General features: G+C 39.4%; 1 protein-coding gene across 3 annotated transcripts in view; it reads left to right on the forward strand.

Annotated features, from left to right (window-relative positions):
* The window catches only part of CHL1 (cell adhesion molecule L1 like), a 76,077-nt gene that overhangs the window by 44,349 nt on the left and 8,534 nt on the right, over positions 1 to 23,194 (forward strand). For all 3 annotated transcript variants that reach the window (XM_077821152.1, XM_077821154.1, XM_077821153.1), the window contains 8 exons: positions 1,889 to 1,990; positions 2,222 to 2,419; positions 3,526 to 3,596; positions 7,188 to 7,410; positions 10,938 to 11,053; positions 11,214 to 11,418; positions 11,798 to 11,920; positions 13,375 to 13,554. In XM_077821152.1, coding sequence (XP_077677278.1) covers positions 1,889 to 1,990; positions 2,222 to 2,419; positions 3,526 to 3,596; positions 7,188 to 7,410; positions 10,938 to 11,053; positions 11,214 to 11,418; positions 11,798 to 11,920; positions 13,375 to 13,554 — 1,218 coding nt within the window. The remainder of the gene's footprint in view (positions 1 to 1,888; positions 1,991 to 2,221; positions 2,420 to 3,525; positions 3,597 to 7,187; positions 7,411 to 10,937; positions 11,054 to 11,213; positions 11,419 to 11,797; positions 11,921 to 13,374; positions 13,555 to 23,194) is intronic.

Genomic DNA, 23,194 nt, shown 5'->3' on the forward strand with positions numbered 1-23,194 from the left:
CTAATTTTGCTAAAAGCAAGACACCACAATTTGAGCAGGAAGGAATTTTTAATTGGTCTGTTTAAAACTGTTTGGTTTTGTTAATACCCATCAGTGACTAATGGACATACTGGAGAACATCTCTGTTAAAATAGAGGATCGCTGTCTCTCCAAATAAGATCTAAGAACTCACAACAGACATGCTCTGAGACCACAAGAGGGCCACTAGCAAAACTTAGGGAGACCATACTGGGTATTTCTGATATTTCAAAGGTGTAATACAACTGGGGAGGAGAGAAGAGGTGAAGAATCTTTCTAGCATTTTTTACACATCATAAGCACGGTAAGAAGGCACAAGCTCACTTTTTAAAAAATCCTGTGCCTTTACCTTCAATTTAGTTTACATGCAGTGTCAATCCTAGTTTTAGCCAATAATACAGGTGACTTGATTGAGGCACAAGGAGGATGAAGACTTGCTCAAAGCCTCAAAGCCCTACTCCTTAATCACATTGCCTTAGATTAAAGTGACTGCAGGAGATGGAACCATTTCCACTTTGAGGTTTGAAGAATATGTTCATAATGAAAATAATTTTATTTTTAACATGATTTTTTAAATTTCTTTCATGTTTTTTTTTTGTATTTAGATGTTATTTCAACAAACATACTGCCCCACAATACTATTGTTATGAGAAACTGTTCTTTTTCCTCAGACCATGTCAATTTCATAAAACGGATGGCACAATTGACAAAACAAGTCTCAATAACTGATGAAGATAAACATCTGTCAGTCTGAATGTGCCTGTATTAAAGGCATTCACTGTAGAATATGTTTCAGAGTAGCAGCCATGTTAGTCTGTATGTGCAAAAAGAAAAGGAGGACTTGTGACACCTTAGAGACTAACAAATTTATTTGAGCATAAGCTTTCGTGAGCTACAGCTCACTTCATCAGATGAATCTTTAGGATTTTCACAAACATATGTTATCCCAAACCATAGATCGTCTCTAGTGCCTCTTATAAACTTGTTGAGAAACACAGGGTCATTCTGCAAACATGTCTGTCCTCCCATGCTGTTTTCCTGCTCTCCTGCTGGTTAATCCATCTCTGTATATGCCGTATTAAAGCTTTACAAGTCAGCTTCTAAAGTCCTGTATTGTCAGACCTCATATGTAGCTCTGAAAATCGGCTCTGACACAGACAGTGCATATGATGGAGTAGTAGCTGGGGTTGGAATGACCCTGCTGAGAGATTAAAAGTCACCTTCGTGGCACCGAGATGAGAGATCTAGCCAGGTTGTTATATCACATTCACCATCACGGCATCTGAGCATCCAATTGGCTTTTGTCCTAGCCTCTAGATAGATGATGAACTGAGTATCTGGGTCATGAACTTTCTTCTCTACTCACGCAGTATAGGGTTAAACTGGGAATCCACCAGGGATAATGCATTTTCTCCTCTCACTAACATTATAGGGGCATAGGTTTAATATCTGGGGAAGTTCATTCTTCTTCCCCCATCACTGTGGTTTGGACCACAGTAAATCCAAGTGAAGCAAATGCAGCTTTCTATTAAAAACAAAACTGAGATATATTAATTATTGTATAGACTTTATATTGATGAAGAAAAAATAAATCGATTGCATTAGTTATTACAATAAGAGTACATGGGATTTCCCTGAAAAATGAATATAGCCATTCATAAAATCAGAGGATTCACTTTGTGTTTGTATAATAAGGGTGGGATTTTTAAAAGTGATTGTTGCTGGCCTAACTAAGTCGCCATTGAAGTCAGTGGAAGTTTTACCATAGCCTTCAGTTGGAGCAGTTAGGGCCAATGCACAGCACTGTTGAAATCTTACCCTAAATACATACCACTCACCACCTTTCTGCTATTTCTTCTTTATTTCTTAGATGTTCCTGACCCACCAGAAGAGCTACTTCTCTCAGAAAAACAGAACAGAAGTGTTAGATTATCCTGGAAAGCAGGAGACAGTCACAACAGTCCCATTTATGGTATGAAGGATTCTAGTACCATAGTCTTGCATTTATTTTTTAGACTTACAGTGTGTCATTACCACTAGAATAAACAGACAAGGTTCATAGACATACTTAATTGTTTTTATTTTTTAAACACCTTTGTTGTAAATTTGTTTTCTTCTGTGCTTGCCATTATATTTATATGGGCTTTAATGCAGAGTTATGCTTTCGGTATTATCTCTCTCATTTTTATTTTTCCCCGTCCAGAGTCCATTGTAGAATTTGAAGTGAATCGTTGGGAGCCTGGGAAGTGGCAGGAACTCACAAGAATCCCAGGGAACAACACAACCGTTGTTTTATCGTTGGCTCCTTATATGAATTCCCAGTTCCGTGTTATATCCGTTAATGATGTTGGAAGAAGCAAGGCTAGCGCATCATCAGCACGCTATGAAACACCTCCCACTGGTACATACTGTCATCTCATTTCCTGGCTATGTATTTTCTAGAATAACATTTAATCCTATTTGTTCCATGAGAGTTTGAAATCCAGCAGGGTTGCTTTCAGCCCAGTTTAAGTCATCTGGGACCCAATTTTTACACTCTTGCAAACCTGAATAACACCTTATGACATGATTTGTCCCACTGAAGCCAAATGGGGCTCTCTGAAGATGTAGTTATACTCAATAGTCTCTGAAAAGAGAGGCCAGAGCTGTGACCCACACCAGCCAGAAGAGCTGATACCCTGCAAAGGGGAGCATATGCCACACATTTGCCAAGGGTGGCATAGCAGCAGTGCTCTCCTGCATGCTCTGAAGCTCTGGAGGACAGCATACTAAGTTAGGTACGATGGTCCAGGGGCTCCGGTTGGTTCTGTTGCTTAAAGCCCCAATATAGCCCTTTTACATACAATCAGTTGCTAGATAGGATCTTTCTCAAGATTTATGGTGAGTCTCCCAGCAGCTCTGAACTTGTCACAAATCTCCATTCACAACACATTTCTCATTGTAACACAGAATGACTGGTTCCTGAAAGTACTTGCAGAGGCCAGCTGTTCAGCATTGCATAGTAATTTACATTGCCCCAGCTTTATTTTTGCTTTAGGGTTTTTTGTTTTTTGGGTTTTTTTACATATATTGTCTCCGCTTCTTCCACAGCTTTTCAGCTCTGTGTCACACACTAATGATACACCTTCTGTTTTTCCATTCCCAACAGGGGAAATGTCTCTTCAGCATAATCCCCCTACATCTGGTACTCTGAAATCCAAAAAGTCATCTTAGAGATATTGACTAAAACTAACCAAGAAGGCTGCTCAAGATCAAACCATATAAACTACATATTTGTTCACTAACTCTCTGTTGTGTCAAGTTATTATGTTTAATCATGGGTTCTTTATTTACATGTTGGTTAGTTGCAACAAAGCCAAATCATTTGAAGTAAGGAAATTAGTGTGGTGCTTTTCACATCTATCTGGTTGTTTTGTGAAGATGTAGGGCATGGGGGAGAGGGGAAAAAAGACAGGATTAATAAAGGACAGATGGCGTAAACTAATTTTATTCGTTCTACTGTTATAGCTCCAGACAAGAACCCAGAAAACATCCGAGTCGAAGCTTCTGAACCAAATGAAATGGTTATGAAATGGGAGGTAATTTAAAACTTCCTATCAGCGAAACTGTATGTGAAATGGTTTCTCCTTTCAAGCTGAAGATCCTGAAGCATTACTGAAGTTATCAGGATCATGTTAAGACAGTACTCACATTTTCAATATGGGTTTCATGGGTTTCTTCCTGCTATCTGTCTTGTAGCCACCATTAGTAGACTCCATAGCTGAAATCTGAGGACCACTGAAGTCAAAGGCAAAGCCTCATTCACTTCAATGGGGAAAGGATTTCTTTCCTTCCTCTCCCATTCAGAAATACATTTTTGACACCTGTGTGACAAATGCTATGGAAAAATGTAAGAAGGCCTGAAATACACAAGTGTGTAGTGGAAGAAGAAATCCCATATATAGCAAGAGCTGGAGAAGGTCATTAGCACAAGTGTCAAAGGAATCTGTAGAAGTGTTGAGGACAGAATTACAGCCTTCAGATTTCCAGTCTGTTTGTCTGTAATTTATGTGCCATCTGTTCAGAGGGATATATTTTCTCTTCCATTCCAAACAAGTTTTAATAATTGTAGAAGGAATGTATTTTGTGTAACTGGAATAAAGCACATTTTGCATCGGATTTGGAAAGATTATTTCCCACCCTGGTTCTTGCAGAAAAGAACCATAAAAATTTCCTCAACCTGAATTTTCATTTTAGGTAGGATGTAGCCCAGAAGTGAAAGTGACCCTCTAAGTCTATTGACTATTACTTTATTGTGAAACTTCATTCTGCAAAATATTCCATAGTCAGTGAGAACAATTCTATTTTTATAAGCAGTTACAGAGAGGCAGCTATCAACACAGACAGCGTAGGTTGTTGTTAATTATTTGTACAGCTAGCTAGACGTATTCTCTGCCCAAAAATCTTACAATCTACAATTCAGTTGTAACACAACATTTAAAGATGAGAATGGAGTGGGATTGGATAGGTTTAGATAAATAAGAACAGACAGTGATTCTGGGTTCATTTAGACTATTTTTGGGAACAAATATTTTTATTTAGTTTGCTTCTTATAGGCTTTGCAGCAGATATTCTATGCCTGGTACACACTGAATTCTTTATTTCAAGCAGACAAGGGCTGGATATGTACACACACTGATTCTGCAAAATGATGTTAATCTGCCTAGTTTGGATTAACAGATCAGATGAGCATTAGCAACAGGATTTTCAGCCAAGGCTTTGTTGCATTAAGCAAGATCAAAATAATAGTCAAGTGGGGCTGAAACTTAACCCTAAACTGGAATTTATTTTCCAGCATTAAATTTTATTTTCTTATTTTCCTTTTAGTGCATTTGTAAACTATCAATTTTCAAAGTACCATTCAGGTTTTAGTCAAGGGGATTTACAAAATTAAATCCCTGTGTAATGCTTTGGCAATGCAATGAAGAAGTCAGAGTTTAAATAACAATGATCATTTTCATCAGTCATGTGCTCCTAAATGTTATGCAAAATTGTTAATAAATGACAATTCAATTAATTTCATTATTAATGCAGTTAATTAAATAGTAATTCAAATTAAGTCAATTTAAGATGTTGTCCAGCAAATACTTCAAATATAGAGTTCATGTGATTTGTTGGATTGGAGCTGTAGTGTATTTTTGAATGCTTCTTATGTATGGAAAAAATGTTGATGGAATTATTAACATTTTTTTCTTGCTTATATACATTACAATTAAATTCTAAAAGTAGTTTGACTTATAAAAACACATTGTTTAAGTCTAGATCTGAGCAAAATTTTTTGCACAAAACTTTTTTTGATGAAAAATACAAATTTGGCAACACTGAAACATTTCATTAATTCCTGTTAATTTTGCCAAATTGTTTTGTTCGAAAAGATAACCTATAAAAATTCTGAAAAAAAATGTTAATGTTTTGATTTTTAGTTTTTCAAAAGGGAACATTTTGATTTTTTAGGCCAAAATGAATTTTCCTTTCAAAAACATTTTAAAATGGTCAAAACTGAAATATTTGAATTGAATGAAATATTTTTTATTCAACCTGTTTTGACTTTCCGATTTGCCCAAAATTTCAGCAAAGAAATTGTCATTGTTTCCACCACAAACGTTGTTTTAAAAAGTTTTTTGGAAATGCCAGTGAACCAAAAAAAAACCCCAAAACAAACCATCAATGTGATTTTCCCAACTGTCTTCAAATCCAACCCATATTGGTTTGTTACCATGTGATGGCTAGCTGATGGTCTATGTGAAATGAATCTTGTGCAGTGGTGGGCAACCTGCAGCCCGTGGGCCACACGCAGCCCATCAGGGTAATCCACTGGCAGGCCGCCAAACCATTTGTTTACATTTGCACGGCGTCTCACAACTGCCAGTGGCTGCGGTTTGCCATTCCCGGCCAAAGAGAGCTGCAGGAAGCCTGGCCGCCACTTCCTGCAGCTCCGATTGGCCTCAAATGGCGAACCCCAGCCACTGGGAGTCATGTAAAGTCGTGAAAATGTAAACAAATGGTCTGGCAGCCCGCCAGCTGATTACCTTAATGGGCCACAGGTTACCCACCGTTGGTCTAGTAAGCTGAGTGATTAAATCCAGTTTGCAGGTATGCACATCATAAGACTCACAACTGGTAGCTTTACTGGCCGTCTTCACAATGAACAGCTATGACCAATCTGATTATCAGGCCTCTACAACTGCCCCATCATTTATTCATCTCCTCAAGTGCACTCCCCCACAACAACTGAAGTAAATGGCAACCTTTCCATTGACTTCAAAGGCTGCTAGATCAGACCTTATAGGGCCTAGTGACTGAATTATCCTATCAATAAGGGCTATCACCTCAGCTTTTTGATGAAAAATGGCTTGTTTTTTGTAAATGAAAACGTTCTGTGAAACTTTTCATCTCTTCCTAAATTTTCTGATTTTTCAACTAAAAAACCGTCAACTGAAAAAAATGCTATAAAAATTGAAAAGATTTTATGAAAAACAAACAAACCGGTTCTTTCTAAAATTTCTACAGAAAAGCCATACCATTTTCCAACCAGCCCCAGCTGACTCCATTTCATAGATTCATTCTTGCCTTATATCACGAAGAGTTTCCTCAACCAAGCAGTAAAAAAAATAAAATTGGAGTACAGCTATTTATTACCCATTAAGTGTCTAAATCTAGTTGGGTGGAGTGAGTGAGTGTGTGTGTGGAGGGGGGGGGAAGAGGAGTGGGAGTCGGGGAGGTTGGTGCGTATTTAAGATTTTACAGGATAATCTAAATTTTAATGACCCAACTTGCTGTGCCACATAAAAATTTGAGATAATTTGTCTTTTACTTGTAATGAAGATTGCATATATTTATATTACCATAAAACTAAGAAAACGTGTCGCAAAACCAATTAGAGCATTCTATATGTAGAAAGATATGCTTTAATAATTAACCTGTTTTAAATCCAGCTGTTATTCCCGCATGCTGTTCTAAAAATCATAACACTTTTCTTATAACCATCTTAAAACTAACATGATGGGGAAGGTTATTTTTTTCTTGCAAAATATTGCAGTGTACTGCTTCAAAATTATTCTCCACTTAATCTGCCATTTTATGATTATAGCAACAAAGGCAGCTCAGTATCCCTTTAACTTCTTTTGTAGCCATTGAAACCCATGGAGCAAAATGGACCGGGACTGGAGTATAAAGTCAGCTGGCGACAGCAGGGAGTAGAGACAGACTGGAATGAGGAAGCTGTAAAAAAACATTCCTTGACATTGAGGAATACTCCTACCTTTGTGCCTTATGATATCAAAGTCCAAGCTGTAAACAATTTTGGATCTGGTCCTGAACCGAATGTTACCACTGGATATTCAGGAGAGGACAGTAAGTAACTGAAACATTTTTGTAAAAGTATATGGTGTAGATGATTCTTACATTGCAATATAAATGGATAACAAGTATTATTAGATCAGCTCGCAATTAAAAATGCTTAAATGTCACTCACTAGTGATCAGCATGTTGGAATACTAAAAGAAACAGAATTACTATGTGTCAGTTTCCTTAGTATGAATTTTAGCTATCAAGGGCTTCATTTTCAGAAAGGTCAGTTATGCTTGCATATACCAAAATGAGTGTACAATTGCTTGTCTAAGTTGTGCACCTAATCATGGCTCCAATCCAACAAAACATGTTTAAAGTTAAGCACTTTAATAGCCCCATTGACTTCAGAAGGACTATCTACATGCTTCAAATTAAGTATGTGCTTATGTACTTTCCTGGGCTGGGGCCTAACACATTCATCTCAAACTACAGGGAGTAAAATGCTCTACAGGTAGATGCACATATTCAGTCTGTGGGCATTTTAGAATTAAAACAGAGCATAGAGACCATTCAGCTTTTGTATGCCAAAAAGAATGCAGGAAATTGCAAAAAGAAATGATGTATGCCCCTTCAGTGCACTCCTGGGGTGCAGGGTATCCAAAGGCAGCAAGAAAGAGGATGACTATGGCTCTTTGACACAGTTTACAGAATGGGCCAGCGACACTGAGGAAAGCAGATGGCACTATCTTTAAGGATCCCCCCTGAACATCGAGGAATGTGTCAACACTAGAGTTGCAGTGTTTTCCAAGTAATATCACAGCCCTGCATGTGCAGTAGACACCTCAGTATATTTTACATTCCATATTGTGAGCATATTTTTGTCCATGATACCAACACACCTATCCTTTCTGTATTATGCAAGAAACAGAGTACTTTCTCATGAAATGACCTTCACAATCATCCCTTTCAAACTGGATCTATTTGTACTGCTTCTAATTCGTACAGTTTGCAGCCACACCAATATTCCACGCAATATTATTGCTTTTTATAGAAACTACTCTTACAATTGTGAGACACAGAGGCCCCGATTTTTAAAGGGATCCCAAACAGGTCTCTAATTTTGCAAGTGCAACTTTGATCTTTCAAATAACTGAGGATCCAGTTTTGTTCCTGTCATAACTGGAGGCCACTTCTCAAAGTGAGGTCCACCATTGATAAAAATGTTCTTTCCAATGTCTGTACTATGTCTTTCTTCTTAAATGACTGTCTTGATACAAGCAATCAGCATTCGTGTCACAAACATCTGTTCATAGATTTGAAGCCCCTAAGGGACTGTTATGATGTTTTCCCCAGTTTCCCACATAAGCATATTTCATACTCTTTTGTAATATCAGCATCAGCTGTGATACCAACAGTCTACCTGTACCTGCCAATCCCTCGCACCACAGTGCTCTTTAGTAATCATGTTCCTCCAATGAACACTAATGCAAAAATGACAACACTAGTGCAGGGTCAAAGCTGGTGGAGTTAATACAAACATGCTTCTGGCTACTGTAAGATTGTAGAAATCCCTGCTACAATATCTAGACTATTGGACAATAGTCCCTCCAATCCCCCCTGACACTATATCATAATTTTTTCTCCCTTCTGTTGCTTAGAGAATCAATGTATAAAAGACATTGGGAGGATTATACGTTCCCCAGCTGCAGTGATGAAAAGCCAAGATTTCCTTCAGTAGACAAGCCAGTTAAGCAAGAGAAGCAAAAAAATCTTTTTAGGATTTAGGGATTGAAATCAATGAGGGAGTAAACACCAGTGTAGCCAGCTAGCATAGGGAGCCAAGATTCCCTGATACAAATAACAAATGCCCAATGCATTAGTCATTAGCAGCAGGGGCTGAGGACTGCTGGCAAGCAAGGGTCAGAAGTGTCTACAAATTGTACATCTTTCAGATTTTGCAGATTAATTTTATTATGTAAAGTCAGGCAGTTTTCATCCCATGTCTGAAACCTTCAAGGTGTTTCCTAACAGAAAAATAGATGGCCAGCTTGAATGGCCTACAAAAAAGCCTGCAAGGGATTAGCCAACGGAGACAACTGTTTACTTTATCACTTATTCAAATGGACAAACAACCAAAATCCTTCTTTAATCCATCATGCTGTGCTCTAGCAACTGCTGAACTGAATGATCTTATAGATGTTACTGTTCCTCCAGCCTCTTTACTCTGACTGCCTCTTGACATGAACTTCGTCTGTGCCTAGCCCCAATAGGTGCTATGAAAGCTATCATCATCATCCTAACATGAAAAAATGGCCCAAAGAGGAAACTCTTATGGACATTATACAAAGAAACTAACCCTCAATTAGGTTTTGTTTACAGATTCCACTGAATGACCTGTTCTAAGTAGATGAGTTATTAATGTTTGCAAAGTAGGTCTTTTACATGGCCTGCAATTTTTGTCATATTTCATTTTTCTGATAGTTTGTTAATTTAAGGCCTGACCCTGTAAACACTTACTACTGGGAGTCTAAATGAGATTGTTTATGGTAGTAAACAATACCTATCCCCTATTCCCTGGTAGTGAGTGCGGGGTTAGGGACATGTGGTTTTTCACAGTCACAATATTAACACTGAAGATCATATCATCTGGTAGATAGTGAAAGTAAGTAAAAAGGGAGAATTCTCTGTATGTGTTCAGTTTCACTTGCAATATGCTTTCTATGGACCTGATCCTGTATCCACTGATGTGACATTGACTCTGGGTCTAGGTATTTCAGGTTCTGGAGTAGATTTCTTGATGTTCTGTGGTGATTAAAACCCTATTCTTTAACCAGTTGATTTAGTTAAAAGAAAATTGCTTCCAGAAAGAACTCTAAGATTGCTTTTTTGAATGAGGCGTTAATCATAATTCTTTTTTTATCCTCACTGATACAGATATGATGGCCTCCATTTGGAACTGAACTGGGGGAATCTCCAGACTTAAAAGCATGAGTCTCTATAACTTGAGCCAGGTTGGGTAGCTGTGGGACGGACACTATGATCTTGTCTACACTTGCTTACCTTTGCTGTTGCATGTAGGATACGTGTAACTACACGGCACAATGAAAGGAAGGCTACATCCATACTGCCTGCAGTGTGTAGCTACACGTGACAATGAAAGACACTGACAGTGGGGAGGCAGTGTGGAAAGACTCCGGGGAGCTGCCAAAGACTTTTCCCTCTGCCAGAGACTTTCACTGTGGCAGGGAAAGATTCCAGCACTCCCTGCAGCTGGAGCCTTTCTCTGTGGTGGGTAAAGGCTCTGACAACAGGGAGGCTGTGGGACACTACACTGCTAAATATAGCAGTGTAGATATCAGAGACACTGCTTTGGCATGTAGAGACCCATGTATAGGGCACACACCGTAGATTTCAGGCATTTAGGGCACTCTACTCACCTGAGCACCTGAGCACCATCTGTGCTGTTGTTTCTACCCATGCTAGCTGGGCATGCAGTGTCTGTACTCTACACGCCAGCATAAGTGTAGAGCTACTCTTTGAAAATAAATCCTAGGGAGTATCCTTAGTATGTAACACCTACATATTTACAGTTCCAGATGCTGCTCCTTCAAGTGTAATGGTGGAAGTGATGAATAGTACGCTAGTTAAAGCGATCTGGTCCAGCATTCCAAGAGACCGAGTTCGTGGACACTTAAAAGGATATAAGGTTGTCATAATTTATTCTTTATATAATCAGATGTCTTTTCATGCTGTGTTGGGTGAATCCTGTCTAAGTTTAAAGCAATTGCTGTGAGGTTGGGGGAAATCAATGCAGTGTTCATCCCCATAGAACTTAATCTGTTACAGAATTGCCTTTCTCAATACAGGTCATTTGGTGGAAAATAAGGAGTTTGCTAGATGGAAAACATCATCACCCAGATAAACACTTCCTAACATTTACAGGAGACAGAAACTATGGCATGATTCCTGGTCTAGAGCCATTTAGTGAATTTCACTTAACTGTTTTGGCTTTCAATGCAAAAGGATCTGGACCTGAAAGCTTTCCAACTGTATTCCAAACTCCAGAAGGAGGTAAGAAAAATTAAAATATGGGGATGGAAGAAATTAAACGAACATCTTCCTTGAAACCAGACCAATTAATTCTACTAAAAACTCTGTGTGACTCTATAGTATTATGCTGGCATAAAAAAAAGTGTTTAATATGATTATCCAATAGAAGGGTCCAAGTCTATGCAGTAAATGGCAGTTAACAAGGCTGAGGACTCTCAAAAGGTGTTTTGCAAGCATCTTGCTGGATCAGACCCTAAGCATCTAGCATATGTTGACTGAGAATGGAGAATTGTACATATTGGATGAAATTATATGCCATACTAACAGGAATGTATGGAGACTCAGCTGCTAAGATATGATCTACATTCAGTGAAACTAAGCTAATTCCTATGTTTTCCAGTCCCTGAACAGCCACGTTTTCTAAGATTACTAAACGAAGATAAGGATTCTGTCACTTTGTCATGGGGACTTCCCAGAAAACCAAATGGCTTCCTTACTGGCTACATTTTGCAATATCAGATAAGTAAGTACATGTTCTACTTTGATGTAGACTTTTAGCAAATAGATCATATTTAAATCAAACATTATTTTAATATAAAGTTATTTAAAATAGACAGTAACTTAAAACTAATCATTTTAAATTTTAAGTAACAACTTGTTCATCACAGAAAAAATGTTCCAAAATTACAGATTTTAGTTTAGCCTGCTGGGGGCAGGCGAATTCCATTTTCCAGGGAAAAAGGATTTCAGCATGTTCTTTTTCTGTCTAGATAAGCCCAAAGTGCAATCATGATACATTCAAAGACTCTCAGACTAATCAAATCATGTAATACATGTTTTCAAATTCACAGACAGTTAACCCAATAGTTAAACAGCACATAGAATATTTATAGCTGTTTTTAGAAATGCACCTGACTCTTCAAAGAAGAAATAATTTGTGATGATAATTCATGAGTCGTGTGCATAGGCTTAGAATCTTTAAACACACATAGTTGGTACAGCTGGGCAAATAATGCAAACTTTTTCTGGTGAATATTTATTCAGATTTTTTAAATGATTTCTCTTCAGCAAATTCTCTCCCCCTGTTCGTAAAAACCGTACATTTAGAGTCAGGGTAATTACTGCTGAGTCGTGATCAGGTGGGTCCAATGATATGTAACCAGGAGATCAAGGAAATAGAAATGTTTCTTTGGGGCCAGAAGGAGCTAAGGAGATAGAACAGATATGGTTCTGGAGCAGCCAAGCTTAGGGAGGAAAGTTTATGTTGAATTATTGATTATGAGTTACCAGTACAGCCAGACACTGGGGGTAAGTTTGGATACTAATTCAATGTACTCTGTTGAGAATGGAGTGGGCATACAACACACATCGCCAAAGAACTTGTTTGTTGTGAACTTTTTGCTCAGCACTGATCCTTACTAAGGCAACTGCACTCTTACTTTTGTAGTACTTTTATAGGGGTGGTGGTTGGATGCTCTCCATTTTTGGAGAGGGCCAGCTATGGGTGTTCAAATGGCCATTCCTTAAATAGCAGCCAGCTACTATACTTTCTGGAAGCACCCCATAAACTTGCATCGTGACTGCAGGCCTACCAAAGTTTAAGGACATGGGCAGATGTTTGGGAGCAAAATGAAAATCCAAGAACAGTCTCAATTAATGTGCATTTAGGGTTCTAGACACACATTTTGCATAGCTCTAAAACTCAGGCCTTTCTCTTTTTTCAGTAACTAGATCTCTAGAATCATAGAGCCTTTTCAACTATCATAATACCCAATTGTGTAGTTGATTGATTTAGACATGGTAAATCCCATTTGAAGACTCACAAATGTATCAGGGTAGTAAGATATACATTTATTTAAAGTACCATCCTTCCTACTTACTGTAAACTGCATCTTCTCCATCAGCTTTCTTGACACATTTGCATTTTGGTAACATTTAGCTGCCATGCCTGACTGAACTCTATTGTTTCTCTTTCAGTAAATGAGACAGATGAGATTGGAGCATTGAATGACGTCAATATTACAAACCCTTCGACTTTCAGCTGGAGGATTTCAAATCTGAGCTCGAGCACCAAGTATAAATTCTATGTGAGGGCCTGTACTATAAAAGGCTGTGGGAAACCAATCACAGAAGAAGGACTAACAATGACAGAAGGGAGTAAGTTAATGGGGGTATCACTTAATGATGAGGAGTTTGAATGATAATGGAAAGTCCATTGAGAATACTCCAGCTTTGACATTTTCCTCTCTAATTAGAGGAAATTGTTTGCTTTGAAATTTGCTTTGCCTTAGCACAAAATCAGTGAACTTTTAAATGTAGGAACCCAGATTCTCCAAACACACAAAAAAGGTTTAGCTATTGCGTATCACTATACAGCAGCTTCAACCAACCAACCAACTCAGCTGATTTTTATCAAAACTAGCCGTTAGCTTTTAGTAACTTCTAACAGGAAGTTGGAGAACAACAAAAACGTGTTTTCAATAATATTTTATGGCTATATTCTGCCCTTAAATGGACATTTTGGATTCCAAGAAATATTAATGGAAGCCATGTGTTGTCATTTGAGGGCAGAATTTGGGAATCCCACAAATCAAGATTAACATAAGGCTAACAGTAGTGCACTTGCTCCATACATAGCATTATTTTCCCATAAACTAACACAGTGAAATACATTTGTAGGCTACTTGCTGTCCTCGTAAAGCTCTAACGTTCGATGATTTACAAGAAAATTAGAAGAACAAGCCAGTCTGTCTCATTCAGCTGAAATCAAATACACTCTGGTCGGGAACTCTGAAAGTTCTACTGTACCAATGAACAAGTTCCTAGATATTAATCAACAATAATTGCTTTTGACATACCACAGGAAAGGACAAAGAAAATGTGATAAGCAGAAAAGGCCTGGCTTCATCATTTTTAACACCGATAACATTGTAACCATGAAATTTAATATCTTAGCTGACTTTCATCCTGCATAGTCTCTTCAGGTGCTGAAGTCAAAGCACAGTTCCTGGCAAAAAATGATTCTTAATCCAGTGAATGTAGCAAGCCTGATTTCAGGATCCAGTTACTAAGAAGCATTTAAGGCCCCGCCCGTGAAACAGAGACACCCCATTGCCTTTTGCCTTCTTCCACATGATTTAATCCTTAATGAATTTTTGTGCCTAAAGACCTGGTTGTGCATGCGATTCCTCTCAGTATCCTTCCGAATCCATGCATGGATCTAAAGACAAATTTCCCGCTTTTGCATCCCACACAGAATGTCCAAAGATTGCCTATCCAATGATGAAATCAGCAGCTCATTTAATTACATCTCTCGCACACACACACACAAACACACACACTCTCTCTCGCGCGCGCTCTCCTTGGACTTCAGAAAATCTCCTGAATACCTGTATACCTGCAGTCTGTGAGAAATTATTTCCATGAATCAACCTACCCAGACCAGAGTACCGCGTCCAAATCTGGGTCCAGGATTCCACCTCTAATTCCACACATAAACATATTCCCTTGTTCATGAAATGATTCAGGACAGTTCTTGTGATACCAGCAGATACCAAGGTGCAAAATATTCTATTATTCTCCCTTTGTAGTTCATGTGGACTCCCATCATCAAAAAGGCTTGAATGATAATGCTGCCCTCCCAGACCCAATACCTGATAGGTAAGGTTTTCTATCACAGACCAGTTCTTATTTCATTTAAGCGACCAGACTCACCCTAGGCTGGGTTATTCTGCCACCTTCTTCCCCTTAGGTAACTGGCTGTGGTTGTATTACTATATTGATCATAAGGCTGAACTGATGCCTTTTCACTGATCTAAGTCAAGCTCACCCATACACTGCATATGTCCTCCAAACCACCGTACTGTGCAGCTGTTTCAAGGCCAAGCAGAATCTGATGCTATATTAATAAATGGCCTCTACTTCCAGCATCCTTTTCGTTCCCCATTTATTCTACTATTAAGGGAAGTGTGACGTTTTTGCTGGTAGATGAGATTAATGGCTAAATTGAAAAAGATAATTTAAGAAATCAGATTAAAATGGGTTAGAGTTTTGTCTTTGACAACATAATTTATATATATATATATATATATATATAATTTTATTTTATTTTAATTTGATCCCAGAAAAATACAGTGCTACTTCATTAGCCATTTATTCTTGTATTCTTTGCTGAGATCAGGAGTCCTACATTTGGTCATTTAGGATGTTGTTATTAATTTGCACAACCCTGTGTAACACTCTAGGTTTTAAAAGGATCTTTGTTGGTAACGCTGTCAGTAACATATGGCTAGGAAACATGCAAAATTGGAATTTTGACATTTTAATTTTCCCATGTTTTCTTTCTTTTCTTTCAAAAGATTTTGTTGGCGATGGCAGCAAGGGATTCTACTGAAAGTCAGAGTGGCAGATTGCACATCAAATAGAACAGCATAATCTCTGTAAATTCTAAGGGTCCTATTCTGCTGTTACTTTTGTGCCCTATTACACAAATTTTTCAAGTAATCTAAAGGAGAGCCACCTGATAGTACCAATGTCCATCCTTAGATACAGCTCTCCTGCTTACATTGAAATCCCAAAGGAGTTTTTTGTAATTATCTGAAGGCTAAATTTGGTCCAGGCTCATTTAAAGTGTGCAAAATCTGTGCCATTTGGCTGAGGAAATCACACACATTTCTGTGACTTCCTCATTTTTCTGAGGTGAGGAATGGCGGGCACGCAAAATACAAAAAGGGTGATAAAATGTGTAACTATCTCAGTTAAACAAGTTACACAGTATCTCAAAAATGGAGTGTTTTCAAAAGTCAAGGCATATTAGTTAAAGTTGCCCAGATTTAAAGTGGCAGATTGAAAGTGTGGTTCTACTGTGGAAAGAGACTCTATAAAATAACATTATCGGCTCTGGTTTTTATTTTGTCTCTGTGATTCCCATATTCAATGTGCTCCATTTTCAAAGAAAAATGATCTACCTCCCTTATCTATTTTAGGGCTTCTGTTAGCTCCCATTACTCTAGTATATCCAGCTGTCACAGGCTACATTGTGGGCTTTGTAAAATAAACTGTCCCGGAGAAGTACAGCTGTCTGGGTGGGTTGTGAATATGCATTCAGTCATGTTTGGCACCTGGCATATTTGACCTGACTTTATAATAGCTATATTAAAGTAAATACTCATTTGTTTTCCATTATAGCTGAAGATCATTGAATTTATGCATTTTAACGTCAGGGGAGTAGGTTGTGCAGGTTGTCCTGTAAAGAGTGGCAGGTCCCAAAGCTGCTTCATACCGCAGTTCCATGGTGGACTTCTGCATCACAGCACATGGGGAAGTGGGAAATGAACAGGCTGGGCTAGGGGCAGGAAAATCTTCCGCGTTTTCACTCAATGGGCTAGAGCAGCTTTCTGCAGTCATTGCATGTCCTGGTGTGGAGAGAATTCCCCATCAGCCCAGAGCCTTGCTTGAGTCAGAAGGAGCCAGTTCTCCATAGTTCCTTTAAAATGTGGTTCTCCTCTGCAATGTGTGTGTGTAGGGTCAAATCCAGTGCTATTAACCAATGGTCTATAGCAGGGGTGGGCAAACGACGGCCCGCGGGACCCTCCTGCCCGGCCCCTGAGCTCCTGGCCGGGGAGGCTAGGCCCCGGCCCCTCCTGCGCAGCCTCACCTCGCCACGCCGCCAGCGCCATGCTCTGGGCAGCAGGGTGAGCTCCTGGGGCAGCGCGGCTCCACAGCCCGGCCTGACCCGGTGCTCTGCACTGCGCGGCGGCGGCGTGGCCCAGCTCCAGCCAGGTGGTGCAGCTGTCGCGCCGCCAGCCACCGGTGCTCCAGGGAGCGTGGTTACAGGGCAGGGGAGTTCGGCCGGGGAGCGTGTGGACAGGGGTTGGGGCGGTCAGAGGGCGGGGAACGGGGGGGGGGGGGGGGGGTGAATGGGAGTAGGGGTCCCGGGGGGGCAGTCAGGAAGGAGAGGGGGGTTGGATGGGGTGGCAGGGGGTAGTCAAGGGTGGAGGTTCTGGGGGTAGTCAGTGAGAAGGGGTGGTTGGACAGGACAGTCGTCCTGGGGGGGCAATCAGGAATGAGAGGAGGGGTTGGATGGGTCGGCGGAGGTCTGGGGGCGGTCTGGGGACAGGGAGCGGAGGGGTGTAGATGTGCAGGAGTCCCGGGGGGCTGTCAGGTAACAGAGGGAGTTGGATGGGGTAGGACCCCTGGGGGGGGGACGGATAGGAGGTGGGGGCCAGGTCACGACCCCCTCCCCTATCCGGCCCTCCATACAATTTCTGAAACCCGATGCAGCCCTCAGGCCAGGAAGTTTGCTTGCCCCTGGTCTATAAGGAGCAGGTCCCAAAGGTAATCCCCCATGCTTACCCTGCATGTCACTACCCTAACACCAATAGCACTAATAACTAAATCCAGTATGTAATAAGCAGTCATTAGAGGGGAAGATTTCTTAAATCAGCATTCTAATGGAAGTGAATATTTAGTGACAAAACCCAGGTGAGATGCTGAGGCAGAGGTGGTTGAGAAAACACTGTGCAGAACTTGTGCCTACTGAGTTGCATGGAAGAGTCATGGGGAACCACAGGGAACACTCCATTTGTACAGAAGCTCAGATTAAGGCCTTTCATTACTAGAAAAAGATGACTCACAGTCACACTTGAAATGAATCCTTTTTGGGTTACCGTGGGTTCTCGAGTTTCTTTTTCAGTCACCTAGAGAAATTATTATTCAATCAGTCAACATAGAGTTAGAGGGGTCTGTTTTGTGGGGGAGGAGGGGCCAGGGGGACAAGGTGGGAGGGAGGTTAGGTGTAGAACAGGGATAATTTTGATTGGAGAATTTTTACTAATGGTGGAAATGACTGCCGCTCTGTAACATTTGCATTACATTGCAAAATAAATTTAAAAAAAATAAAGTTTCAAAGTTAAATTATATTTTCAGTTTGATGTTAAAATGAATGACTGGAGATTAGCAAATTGTTATTAAGGATCAGCAGTTTTTCCTCTGCTGTGAGAATTATGAACCCTGGAGTTTATAGCTTTAACGTTGTTTAGCTTTTAGACTTTTTTTGTATCTTTAGAGAGAGCTGATTAAATATTATGGGCTTATCTCAGGCTTAACTCCATGAAAGAATGTGTGCTGTCTCTGTTTAGAAAATGATTATTACTTCTACCTTTTTTATTCAGGTAGCATTTCTTAAACTGCCCCCAAAACATTGACATAAGAAAACCTGATGATCAATATTGCTATACGTGTAGTTAGCCACCTGAAATGATATACAACATAACATTAATATATATTTTAAATGGAAAGAGAAACTCCTAAAAAAAATAGAACTAAATCCCCCTCTGATATATTGTCATCTGACTCAACAATCTTTGTTGCCAAATTTCATACTATCCAGAGCTACCAGTGAGTTGCAGCATTGACAAAATACAGAATTATGTATGTTACAATGATTACTGTACATACAAAAATCCAAGTGTTAATGAAAAATCCACGCATATGAAACAGTAACTATCACTAGAATTTTCAAAGGAGCCTAAGGAAGTTACATGTTCCAATCTCATTACATGTTCCAACCCCTCAGACAGAGACAAACACCTACAAGATCTCTATCAAGCGTTCTTACAACTACAGTACCCATCTGCTGAAGTGAAGAAACAGATTGACAGAGCCAGAAGAGTACCCAGAAGTCACCTACTACAGGACAGGCCCAACAAAGAAAATAACAGAACGCCACGAGCCATCACCTTCAGCCCCCAACTAAAACCTCTCCAATGCATCATCAAGGATCTACAACCTATCCTGAAGGATGACCCATCACTCTCACAGATCTTGGGAGACAGGCCAGTCCTTGCTTACAGACAGCCCCCCCAGCCTGAAGCAAATACTCACCAGGAACAACACACCACACAACAGAACCACTAACTCAGGAACCTATCCTTGCAACAAAGCCCGTTGCCAACTGTGTCCACATATCTATTCAGGGAACACCGTCATAGGGCCTAATCACATCAGCCACGCTATCAGAGGCTCATTCACCTGCACATCTACCAATGTGATGTATGCCATCATGTGCCATCAATGCCCCTCTGCCATGTACATTGGCCAAACTAGACAGTCTCTACGTAAAAGAATAAATGGACACAAATCAGACATCAAAAATTATAACATTCAAAAACCAGTCTCAGAACACTTCAATCTCTTTGGTCACTCGATTACAGACCTAAAAGTGGCAATTCTTCAACAAAAAACCTTCAAAAACAGACTCCAACGAGAGACTGCTGAATTGGAATTAATTTGCAAACTGGATACAATTAACTTAGGCTTGAATAAAGACTGGGAGTGGATGTGTCATTACACAAAGTAAAACTATTTCCCCATGTTTATTCTCTCCTCCTTCCAACCCGCTGTTCCTCAGAAGTTCTTGTCAACTGCTGGAAATGGCCCACCTTGATTATCACTACAAAAGCTTTCCCACCCCCCACCCCACTCTCCTGCTGGTAATAGCTCACCTTACCTAATCATTCTCACTACAGTGTGTATGGTAACACCCATTGTTTCATGTTCTCTGTGTATATAAATCTCCCCACTGTATTTTTCACTGAATGCGTCCGATGAAGTGAGCTGTAGCTCACGAAAGCTTATGCTCAAATAAATTTGTTAGTCTCTAAGGTGCCACAAGTACTCCTTTTCTTTTTGTGGATACAGACTAACACGGCTGCTACTCTGAAACCTGTCATTATAATTCAGTGACAGTTGGGCACCTACTTCCCTTGGGCTTCATTTAATATCCCAGCCTTAGAATACTAACCTTTATGACATCTCTCAAGATCATGATAGTAGCCTCTCATAACATAAGGTATGATCCAACTCAATTCTCTTTTGCCACCCAACATTCTGACAGACTAAAAACACAGTTTTCTTAGCCATATAGAATAACATCCTAATGGAATTATTTCTTGAACTATGACCAACTGATTGACCGGCCTCCACCACTATCGCATCATTTATATAACTTCTCAGGCAGCCTTCTGCCCTCTCAAGCCACACTGCTGATCTGCACATGTACTGGGAGAAACTCTGCAAGCCCTGGTGTACATGCAAACTTTTCTTGAACCAGGGCACTGGTGATCACCGACTGCTATTCTGAGCATCACAAGTATTACCTACTGAATCCTTTCTGTAGTTAAATACAATCACACCTATCCCACCTGTTACAGCCAGTAGAACTGTGGCCAGGAGCAAAAGGTAAACAGAAATGGTGGTAAGACAAAATGAGCTAGCCTCTCTTCTGTTCTTTGTCCAAAAGTCCAACAACCCAAAAGTCAAAGTGGATGGTCTAGGTGTCAAGCTAAGCAGGATGGCCTACTAATTTTCATCTAATGGATTCTAAGGATGTGAGGGTAATTGTAAATTACCAGTAAAAAAAGATCCCTCCCAATCAGCACGAACTACCTCGTGAAATACAAAAGCCTAGAAGGTAGAGTGTAATTATGATGCATATTTATAAGCTTTTAATAGCCATTCAGTGGAGGAAAACTGATGAAAGTGTAGTTTAACTTTCCATTTATTCCAGGCAGATATATTTAGACAGGTGCTCTTATAAATTAAAATATTACTTACAATTATAATTCAACTGTAAGATTGCCAATCTTTGTTTTTTAATAAGTGAATTTCATAACAGATGTGCTAACTTTTGGAGAACTAGCACTATAGTACATCTTTAGGGGAGGTTTATCTTGTTTTCCCATTATTCCATAGGCTTCAATTAAAAAAAAAGTATGTTCCATTGTTCTCATAAATCTCTAAACCCAATAGGAATATTGTAAAATTGTAGTTCAGTGTTTAATGTTCATGTGAATCCCATGATATGGCTGATAAATAGTAATGGGGAGATGACAAATGCTGGTGGTATATATATTATTAAAGCTTAAATATATTACTAAAGCTTATTTCCTGTATTGTAGATTAAAAACCTAACCTAACTGCTTTCAGTTTTCTGAAGCTAATTTCTGCTGTGCACTGACCTTTCAGTATATTGAGTAAGCATTTCCTTACCAGTAAGTCTTTGTTTCCCCCCCTCTGGATTCTAAACTATTTTTTTCTATTCCCTCTACCAACCCTTCCCCGATTACCCATTATTTCTTTTCTATGGGTATTGTACAGTGTTTAGTTTTATAATGCCAACCAGATTTACATGGAAAGAAATCACACACACACACAATCTCCACTCGACTCCTATCTTACAGTTTAGGATACAGAAAATCCTTTATACAACACTGTGGTGCCAAATATCAAAAGTCCTGCACAACTCATGGTGTAAAACTTTGTTCCCAATCATGCAAAACACCCAATCCCTGATCCCGCAGAGCACTTAAGCACATAGAATCATAGAATACCAGGGTCGGAAGGGACCTCAGGAGATCATCTAGTCCAATGTCCTGCTCAAAGCAGGACCAATCCCCAATTTTTGCCCCAGATCCCTAAATGGCCCCCTCAAGGATTGAACTCACTTAACTTTAAATAAGTGAGTCATGGCATTAAAAAAATTGACTTCAAGGGACAACTCACATGTTTAAAGTTAAGGGCAAATGTAAGTGCTTTGCTGGCTAATGATCTCAGTGAGTAGAGCTACAAGATCAGACCTATGCTGCATACAGATTGGAAAATATGACTACTTTCTCTGGCTGACATCTTTAAGTGTTTTATGGCGTTTATTGACCAACAGGATTAAAGTTCATATAGCAGAGCTTTATTTCTTGTTACTTTATGGGTAGCTTTTTTTATGAAACACATTGTTCTGACATCCTGATTTTACAAAATGTAATTAAAATGCACCTGTAATGTCTTGTTGCTGAATTTGCAGTTTGATTAAAAATTATACCTCAGCTTCATGTAGTTCATTTTGTAAAACGTACCTCTAGATGGATTAAGTTATGCTAATACACTGTGCTTCACCATCCGCATTATTCTAATTGAACATGTTCTGTCTGATTCCCAATGGTCTACTAATTTAGCTACTTATTGTAATATATGTATACTTGCCTTGGAAAACGTATTATGTACAGCTCCTTTAACCATGTCTATTCCACTCTTAATCTCTTTTTTTCTTTTCCTTCAGCTATCAAGAAGGGCTAATCACTCAAAGCTTTTTTGTTTGCTTGCTTACCAGTTTCAATAGTAATCAGCATTGCTTTACTGTCCGTGTTATAAGCGCAAATTGATCGAGCCGTTTTTGAGCTATGCTGTATGTATGAGTAACCATAAGATCCCTTTCATTAGTTAACTTTAGAATGTTCACCAGATAAATTAAGCAAATGAAGACACTGAACAGAAGTAAAAAGGCATATGTTTTAATGCTTTCCTCCAAACTTTAGTGTCTAACACTAGACCTGGGCACCGTTCTACTGAGGCCTGATTTGAAAGCCAATTGACATCAATGATTCTTAGCCTTTCTATAGACTTTAACGGACTTTGGATCAGGCGCTAAATGTGGGTGCTGTTTTATATTCCTTGTGTAATTTTTAGCAAAAGTTACTGTTTAAAATCCTGAAAGAGAGGAACAGTTATGATTAATTCGTATGATTTATACTACACTGTATCCAGGATGAGGGCAAATCCTGCTATCTTCACTGCAGTGAATAACAGTTGCTTCCTTTTGCAATTAGCATGAAATACTTTTTTTTTAAAAACGTACATAATAAATCACTTACCCTGCAGTCCTGGATTCAGGTAAAACATCTGTTCATGTCAAGGAGAGTCTTGAAAGCAAAAGGTGTGCAAGACTGACTTTGTTTGAAAACCA

This window comes from Eretmochelys imbricata, chromosome 7 (assembly GCF_965152235.1).
Source record: "Eretmochelys imbricata isolate rEreImb1 chromosome 7, rEreImb1.hap1, whole genome shotgun sequence".
NCBI classification, from domain to species: Eukaryota; Metazoa; Chordata; order Testudines; family Cheloniidae; genus Eretmochelys; species Eretmochelys imbricata.